This window comes from Stegostoma tigrinum, chromosome 11 (assembly GCF_030684315.1).
Source record: "Stegostoma tigrinum isolate sSteTig4 chromosome 11, sSteTig4.hap1, whole genome shotgun sequence".
Lineage (NCBI taxonomy): Eukaryota > Metazoa > Chordata > Chondrichthyes > Orectolobiformes > Stegostomatidae > Stegostoma > Stegostoma tigrinum.
The window spans coordinates 31,182,109-31,191,891 of NC_081364.1; the positions used below are offsets into that span (position 1 = coordinate 31,182,109).

General features: G+C 42.4%; 1 protein-coding gene across 8 annotated transcripts in view; it reads right to left on the reverse strand.

The window, feature by feature from the left end:
- Window positions 1–6,098, reverse strand: part of wnt5a (wingless-type MMTV integration site family, member 5a) — a 33,196-nt gene extending 27,098 nt beyond the window's left edge. For 2 of the 8 annotated variants that reach the window (XM_048547538.2, XM_048547540.2), the window contains exon 1: window positions 2,571–3,287. In XM_048547538.2, coding sequence (XP_048403495.1) covers window positions 2,571–2,576 — 6 coding nt within the window. In that variant the 5' untranslated portion in view covers window positions 2,577–3,287. Of the gene's footprint in view, window positions 1–213; window positions 341–526; window positions 1,674–2,494; window positions 3,288–3,386; window positions 3,547–5,063; window positions 5,602–5,950 lie in introns of those variants that run through there. The other 6 variants (XM_059649886.1, XM_048547536.2, XM_048547544.2 and 3 more) reach the window with 6 other exon arrangements.
- Window positions 6,099–9,783: the final 3,685 nt, after the last annotated feature.

Below are 9,783 nucleotides of genomic sequence, written 5' to 3' on the forward strand. Positions count from 1 at the left end.
TAATTTATTCATCTCAAGACCTCTTCTGGAGAAGTTAAGTTTCAACTACGAATAAAACCAACATCACCAATTTGACGAATCACTTGCAATTTGTTTTCCAATTTCTAAAGTTGGGGTGTGGGGAGGGGGTGGTTGCTGGCTGAAGGCAAGGTGGCCAGCACCACCAAAATACATCTCAAACATAAGATTATATCGTGCCCAATAAACACTCACTTCCGAACGCTCCCCCAACAGCAGAGGTCCTGTCACTTCTAGTATAATGCTCCAGAACATGCAGTCATTTAAGTCTCCTGCAATGGTAGGAATCTTGTACGCCGGGCCCTTATCTCCCCACTCCCATGACAGTGCCTCCTCTTTTGCGAGTTCAGAATCAGCAGCCAATTATACAACGTTCTTTCTACGATTATTATTTCTTGCTCAAGGCAGATGGTCTATTGATTCCAATTACAGCCTATTCAAACACCCCCAACACCTCCCCCCCCCAAAAAAAAACACCCCCTCAAAATCAACAGGAATAACAACTTACCATTTCAGACTCGGTACTCCATTCGGTTAGAAACTACGCCTTAAAAAGACCCCCTTTTTCCTCTACCCAAGGACGTGCAACTCGCATCTTCTAAAGACATTTCCCTGACTGATGCCTGGACCTCTTTCAATTTCAGGGAACAGACAATCCGTTTCTATAAGTCCGATCTCGTTAAGGGTGAGTCGGCCGGCTGAACTATTCAGGGACATTTTTAAAAGGTCGCGTCAGGCAAACTGTAACAATGCAAGACTTCCGGTGTATATGCAAAAAAAAGTAAATTGGCCCCTGCAACTGTAGACAAAGCTGTGGAGGGGAGAAGGCAAACCTGCTCCATGACACTATTTCCTTTTGTTGTGCTTAAGACATCAACATTAAGTTCGTGATCATCCGAAACTTAAGACATCAAAATTCCAGAGTCACAGTTGTTCTGCAATGTACAGTCCCGCTTGTAATATAGTGCAATCTCCAACAACCATTCTGTTTAGCATCACCTCGCTTGAGCAGTTAGTGTTTTGAAATAATGGCGACAGCTTCCAGGTAAAAGTGGAATTCGACCATTACAATGTGTGAAAACTAAAATCCTGCATCTTAGTCACTGCATTTCTTTTTAAATGATGATGTTTCCGGGTAGATGTGCAAATACATTTTCCCCGGCACTGCGAATCCACTGGGTTCGGATGTGAAAATTCATTTTTTACTTTCACTCTTGATGTTTGATGCTGCTGAAAATTTCAGGCCCTATGTTTGCCAACTTCGTCAACATTTTTTTGTCGTGTTTAAATACCGCGATTTGGGGACAAGCCGCTTTTATTTGTCATTCTTTGCAGAAGTTGCCCCTGTCCGGGTCAGTAAACATGACTTTGGGGTTAAGAAGCCTTCAACTCAATGATCATTTGAGACCAGTGGACGGCTTTATTTTCTTTGGCACTCCATTAAAGTCATGAATTTAGCAGGTTGTAAATCAAATCATATTCGTTCTAGTCACGGATTGTTGTTCCCCCCCACAACCCCCGCAGCAGTGTGCACGTTGAAAAACTAGGAATCATTACAAGGGAGTAACTTCCTGCGGTTGTATTTTTCCACATTCTCGAGGTGGCAGTTCAGCAAATGACGAGGGGCCACTTAAATGTAATTTAAAATCACCACTGATTTCAACGTGACGTCTAACGGAAAATAATAAGTTTATTTACATTAGATTCGCGTTATTGGTTTGCAAAACCTCGGCGTTATTTTGTTAGCTGTGACATTTTTAAAACTGTGATATAGTTTTTCAGCTCCCTTTGGCTGCGTCTTCAAAAAGATTAACCTGAGCTATTTTGTTTGGAATGAAACAAGCGCACGAAGGTCACTCCACACTAGATGGAGCTACACACCGTTTGAGAAAATACGGTTAGTTGCACAGAACTTGTAAAGTATACATTTGTAATCATTTTTAAAACTAAAATGTAATTGTGCACACATTCCAGACTTTTTTAAATAGCATGAATAGGTACCAGAAGCCCCAGAGGGGAAGAGGGTTATTTTCACATGGCTTGGACAGAAATACCTGCACTACCATCTGAGACAATGTGCATGTTCACCCAAACTGAAATTAGTTCTTGACTGGACCTCCGTAATGTCATTGTTATTACATCCTGTCATGTACAACTAGACTCAACAGTTAACATTAAAATAGAGAACCATTGAGATGGTGAGTTCGGAGAAGATATTTCTTAGATAGCATCACCAATTGCAATCTGCCTGTGTGCAATTTATAAAAGCCACTTCCTGTCCAGAACCATATTCTGCAGTTTTTTTATATAGTATTGCAGTTAAAAAAAAGCAAGGCTCCCGACCAAACGTAAGAGCGAACACGTACTTGTCGAGCCTGACGTTTTTTTACTACAGCATCTAACATTAGAAATGGCCATGATTCACACTGCTATCGCAGGCTTATATAAAAGGTTACTAATAGCACAGCTCACTTACAAGATAACATTTGTACATCTCAATTTCTTTTTTTAAAAAAGCCACGAACGATGCTGCAATCTCACGGCGGACCTACCCTCATACTTCTTTGGCAAAGCGTCACCGAGTAATCCAACCTTACAGTATCAAGCAGGTAATTCCTCTACGGTGATATTGTGCTTAACGTCCTGATCTCTCCCGCCAAAGCATGAAACGGGTTAAGATGTCTTTGGCTTAAGGGTTCCGAGGATCAACACGATGCAAATTGACTTTGCAGATCGAATTATTGAAACCTGGTTCAGTGAATTAACGTCTCAGCAGCATTCCTTTTTCTTAACTGATCCGAGCGGAGAATACCGCCACTACTTCTCTTCCAAGGAATGAGGGCTGTTGACATCAATGTCCATCTGCAATAGAAATAATTAGTGCTTCTAACAAACTGTGGGCGTGATGTACGGAAACACTTTGGATGGAATAAAATATTCAGGAACGAAGTGCCTTTGGCCAGATCGTCAGCAATAAACTGCGAGAGCTTTCCCCAGCTGACCCCCCTCCCCCCGCACTCCCTCTCTCTTCTGATCTCCGTTGGCACTGGGTTCAAACAGGCAAGATTTTCTTCTTGAGGTCTCGAATCGAGTTTTCGGTCCGCACTCGGCTTGGGATTTTGTATGGCACAGCGTCCGGGCTTGCTAGAAAGCGGAGTCCGCGGACAGTGAACGGTTCCACACACATGGTTCAAAAGTCCTGGCTGACATTCTGAGGCTGTGGCCAGAAGCCTGAACTTTGCAGAGTTGGGTGATCTGTCTCCAAACAACGACCTTCCCCCCCACCCCCCCCAACCTCAAGCCCTCTCCTTCCCTTTCCCTGCTTGCAGCCACTCAGTATTTCCTGAGCTCCTCTGCGCAGTTTGTACCGGGTTTTACACACAATCCGCTGGCGTCCGCAAACACACCAACTCCAGGCTGGGCGATCCACACAGGACCATGATCCAATACAGGCTTCGTGCTCTCTGCTCCGCTCCCTGGCTCTCACCTGTCCTCCGCCCCCCTCCCTCCCTCACTCACTCCATCCCTCCCTCACTCTCCTCCTCAACTCGAAGCTTTGACTCCTCCCGCGGGCAAGCGGCACGACCAGCTGCGCATGCGCCGCTCCCTCCCCAGCCCCAGCTTTTAAAGCTGTCTGTCGTATTGCCCACCAGCTACGGGAACACCTCGCCATTTCACACCGAGTGTTCAACCCAGACTACTCACTCTCCGTTGGCAACTCATTGATCTTGCTTTTTGTTCCACCTAAAACCAGAAAGCGATTTATAACTGAACAACGAGAATCACTGTTACCGACTGGAGTTTAAGATTTCCACACCATTAAACTAGGTGTAAATCATGAACCTATAATTAAAGTGTTTGCAACGAACTGACCTAAGAAAGAATGTGCTATTGCTGCCTCTTTCTAGAAAAAAATCATTTGCAACCATGGGTTTATATTTGTGGTCTAATACATTGGAACGGTTCTCACTACACAGGCAACGCAAGAGGAGACGACGGAAAGTACATCAGATTTGAAGAGCGCAAGTTTGTGGCTTGCTGTATACTTGTGTAACATATATGTACCTATATTTATAGGTTTAAATAATTCATTGACATTTGCATCAAGTTCGCGACTCTGATATGAACTGATTTATCCATCAGCGAGGCAATTGGATGAACAAAGAACCCTTTCCAAAACCCCGTAAGCACAAAATTTGAAGAAACAGGAGCGAACAAGAAATGTGAAGACAGCCAGAGTGTGCTTTCTTTTGGGGGCGGGGTGGTGGCAAGAATGCTGGCCATCCTTGTCTTGAACTGTTGTATCACCTAGAACTTCTACCGAAGTTTAAAACTGTGCAGCCTATTAAGGTACTGAAAAGTAAAGTCTCCACACACACACAAACACACACACACCCAACATCATAGCTGCTCCGATTCCACTTTGGGAAAGACGGGTCAACACAGAAAGAACCCCTGAGTTTTTGCAATTTTGTTTTTATTTTTCTCCGAGCAAGAAGAAAGCTTAATTTCATAGCGAAAGGCACAGCAAAGGGAAAGGCATTGTTCCGTACACGGGCTTTCCCAACAATATCCGGCAAAGTTTCACACGACGCCAGTGAAGTTAATAGTGAAAAAGAGAAACAGATTGTTTAAAACAAAATCTGCTTTCGGAGGAGTGTCAGCCAGCGCATCAAGTGACGGATTCAATACAGACTGTACAAAAAATCCCGACCAGAATCGTTTCCTACAACCAACTTCAATATTAACGCCACGGAATCGTTGGTTTCCTGGTAATCTTTTGATTGAAATAGTCTCTGCCTCATCCTCCAGTCTCTCTCAGCGCTGTTCAGTTCCGAACACTGCTCCAATTCTGTAATTACAGGCGATCTTACGTCCGGAAAGGGTGGGAGAGACATAGAGGGAGGAATCGCTGCGGTATTTTTGTACACCCAGGCTAACATTTTCGTGTTTTCAGCAATAGCATATTACAAGGGTCATTTTTGCACTAAATAAAGGTTTCCCATCCAGCTAACGGTTTGAGTGGCTGCTGGAAGGCAGTTTACCTTGAGAAAACAAAAGGTGACAGTGTTCAGCTGACAGTCGAATCTAAACAGGATTTAACCCCCTTCATTATTTCTTTTGCCAAGTGCAGCTTTCACGGCGCTCCACTTTTCTACGGGTTCCACTGAAATCAGCCGAGGGCTGCAAAACGGAATTCATTGAAAATTGCGTACAATTGCTCGAAACAAGACGTTGATCATGGCAGAAATGAACGCGGGGTTCCGAAACAGCACCGGGAGATCGAGCCATTTCTTAACCGCGAGAGAGTGAAATGCAGATCATTATTCGCCATTCAAAACATATTTCTCGAGAAATTCGCAGAGTATATCAAACCGTTCAGTTGCTGCTTTGACAGTGTGTAAAACACTAAACTCGTTTTCTTTTTGCTCCACTTTTGCAACTGGGGAATAGAATGCCATTCAGAATAGAGTTCCCATTATCTCAGAATAGAGTTTGTGTGTGTTTTAATTGCCGCTCATAATTTACTGGAGGAAGGCGGGGGTTGGAGGCAGCCCATGGCGGTGGTAATCATTTGAACTCGGGAAAGAACCTCTTCCCCGGCCCTTCTCCCCAGCAAGCTCATGGGTCGCCAGGGACTCCGGTTAACCGGGAGCGAGATCTTCAGGAGACTTATTAATAAATCGATCAAACCCACTCCACTCTCTGTCCTCCGCACCACACAGAATCCCCCACCCCCACCTGACACACATTTTCCTTTAGTGGTGGCTCAATGGAGACCACGGAGCATACAGCATTTTCCAGTGGTCTCCCAGTCGGTCCCTCACTATCTGCCACTCTATGCCAACCTTAAGGTACCCCCATGGGCACGATGGCATCTCTGGCCCCTCCGCCCACCGCAACGTCCAAGCCATAACACGCCTTCACTCACCTTTGGCCTGGGGAAATATAGTGAGCATTTCCTGGACCTCATGTGGGTGCCTCACTGACACTGGTCACTCCTGTCAGTGCTGACGATATGAAGAGTTGCCAACTTCCAACTGACCCGCAGCTCCCAGACGACAGAGCATTTGTGCTGGTGATCCCGTCATTGGGGCTGACTTCATGGCGTCTACTTAAGTGCCTGAATGGCACGTGGTTCCTTCAGGTCTCTTCCAGGGTATTTACATATGTTCCCCATCAGTTTTCTGACCAGTGAACAAGACATACCGCAATCTGACGACACTCCAGCCTTTGATATTACTCATCTCAGAAGTTGGATTCTCTACAGGATAAAATAATCAACTGAATCAGTGCATTTAGTACTTATTGTTGTTCAGTAAATGATCCACAATAGCCTGTTTTTCATTTCTCTTCAATGTAATATATGGTGCAACAAGATTACCAGAGTTTTAATTGCTCTATGGTGGCACCATTATGGAGATGGAACACGCTACCCATTTCAATATCACAGTACCTACATTAACCAATAAAAGGCTTGAGGTCTTTTCAGATCCTGGAACAGAGCTTCAGGAAGAGAGCTTTAAGGCCTAGGTATTTGAAAGATTGGCAACCAATGGTGGAGAAATTCTAATTGAGAATACATGTGAGGTCAGTAATTATATCTTCTTAGCATTTACAAATCAATTTCCATATAATAAGAAAATGCAAAGAAAACCACATTGTGGTTTCAAGTCCAGAATTATTCTAATACACTGGTACTCATTATAAAACATTCTTTTAAGCAACTAAACCCATCAAAATTAGAGACATAGTGAAAATACTCAAATGTCACTCAAGATTCCACAGACAGAAGAGAAGCTACTGTTCACATAAAATGTGATATCAGGATGTGAGTTTGCTCGCTGAGCTGGAAGGTTAGTTTTCAGACGTTTCGTCACCATTCTAGGTAACATCATCAGTAAGCCTCCGATGAAGCTTCATCGGAGGCTCACTGATGATGTTACCTAGAATGGTGACGAAACGTCTGAAAACTAACCTTCCAGCTCAGCGAGCAAACTCACATCCAGAAACTCAACCTGAGCTACAAATCTTCTCAAAACTCGCTAATCTGATATCAGGCCAGGTACAGCTCCCAAAATTATCTATACCACAATCCAATTTAATGTAATCTTTGAAATAGCAAATATGTTGACAGCAGAGTGACAATCTACTTACTGATTTTTCAATTTTAATTGCAAGATATAGGATTGCATTCCAATGGCAATCAACACCCCTTTCCCTGATGGCAGCCTTATCCCAAGTGTTCTTATTGTAGGATCCAGTTATTTTTACGCCTGTTCACTTGTTTTTAGTGATTTCTATATTTCGACCCCTAAATATCACTCCTCAACCATAGCTCCATCTTTCACTATTTAGAGAATTCTTTGATCCAATGTTGGTATGTCCTAAGTAGATGACCTCATGCTTTGCCACACCATTTGTCATAATTATACACATCCATTTTATCTATCCTGTAGCCTTTTGGCTACTTTCTATTTCCATCTACTTTAGTTACTGTGTGGCTTAATTTATTGTCATCCTGAGCAAAGATAACCATTCCCTATTCCTTTAACCTAGTCTGTTGTGAATATAATGATTACTGGGGATACCACCTATCACATCTTGTCGTCAAGTCTTCTCCCTAAATGTCTACATTAGCTGTTATATGTTTTTTTTTGTGACCAATTAGCATTTAGCTGAGTGGAAGCAATTGCTTGTAACCATAATAGAGAGGTGGTTAGGAGGATGGGAGGTGAACAGAACAGGCCAAACTGGACTTATGAAAATGATATTACATGTCATAACTTGCCTCCATTCTGGGGGGTGTCCCATAAAACAAACATGGAGACAAAACTGTCCAGTTGCAAGAGGCATTTTCAAAGCCAAGGATTCAATGTGCAATGAATCACATATTACAAATGTACAATGTTATTCACAGAAGAGCAGAAAGTTGTTTCAGTGTCTCACTGTCAGAACTCTTCCTTTAGCTGTGTCCCCTAAAAATTAGGGAACTAGTCTTATGTCAAATTTCTGTTTGTGGGATCCTGCTGCATACAAAATTATTTACCAAATTTTCCTGCTGATGAACAATGACTCAATTTCAATGTAATTTATTACAACTGAAAAAATTTGGAATGTTTTGAGGAGTTGTGACAAACGCTAAATAATTAAGATTCTACAGTGTATACAGGATCAATGGAAAGAAAACAAGGCTGGAACTGTTCTTTCTTGATACTTTATTCTCAGACCTTTGAGGAGTGGCTCTGTTGGCCTTGCTTCTGATCCCAGAACCCTTTGATTTCCCGAATTCATCTGTGTTGAAACAACCCATCTGTGTGAAATACCATTTCTATATTATCTGCTTTGCCATTTACTGATGATCCCATGAGCAAGTTTGTGTTGGATTACTTTTCAGAAGACTAGTCAATTACCTGTTCTGGCAACATGCTGGGTCAATAAAGGTATATTTTCAGCTATTGTGCCAAAATAGTCTTCAGAATATTTTTCCATCCAATTCTTATTTGATCCCTTCATGTTTTTAGTCTTCCAGCCAATTGACCTTATGTTCGCAGATGGAAAAATCTACGCCCAACCAAACGATATTTAAGTGCAATCTCTATTTGCCTCTTGAAAAATAACATGTTTACTTTGCTCATCTGTTTCCCAGATGTGTTGCCTAGTCAGACAGTAAGAAATCTGGCAAATTTCAAACAAAGCAATGAATGTCATACGTTGACACCTGCCATAACTGTGTCCTTTCTCCAAGACCACTGAGAATGCTTTACAGATGTAATGCCCATGCACAATAGCTGAGATATGAGAAAGTACTTGGTTTAGCATGTAGCTTGTTGAAAAAATTCCAGATATTGAGATAGTTTTTTTTGGCAACACGATCATCCCAAGGACACTATGGAATGTGGCACAAAGGAAGCTAATTATCATGAAGCATTCTGCTTGAGACTTCATGAATCATGGGAACTAAAGAATGCTTGGAGGCCATTTGGCCCACATCTATCATCATCAGCTCTTCAAATGGATCTATCTACTCTAGTTCCATTTCCCCGTCTTTTCTATCACCCAGTTCCTTTTAACGATGTTAGATTAGTTGTCTAAATACCCAATGCACTCCCTTTATCACTCTTATCTAAATTACTTACTTTAGTCAAGCGCATATAGCCTTTTGGAAATACATGTTGGCTAGGTCTGATCAGCTTGAGCCTTTCTCAGTATTCATTCACTTCATTCCATATTATGGACTCTGTCTGTAAATGGCAATAGTAATAATGCACATTATTGTGAGGAAGTCTCACTTATTAGTTGTAAGCATTAGGAAATTGTGACTCTGCTGCTCATGATTTTCTCTGTGTTCAAAAGATGAATACAAGCTGCCCTTTCTGCAGTTGGCAATCAGAATGTTATTCCTTAGAAATTTGCCAACACACACGATAGGTAATGTGAAGTAGCCTTGCAACTTTTCTCTTTTTGAACACTGTGCCGTAGTTTCTGAGTTCAGTCCTTCTGCAGTCTGTTTTTCCAAAAATTAAATTGGAAAATTCTGATTAAAAAGAACAACATTATGCTGAATATAAGGCAGAGAACATAACCAGATCATTCAGTCACACCAGACTGTGCTGGTGTTGAGGGAAGGCAAACCAGGGCAGGACACATACAGTTAATGGTTGGCCCCCAGGAAGTGTTGCCGAACAAAGAGCCCTTGAGGTTCAGGTGCATAGTTCCCTGGAAGTGGAATCGCAGGTAGACAGGTAGTAAAGAAAGTATTTG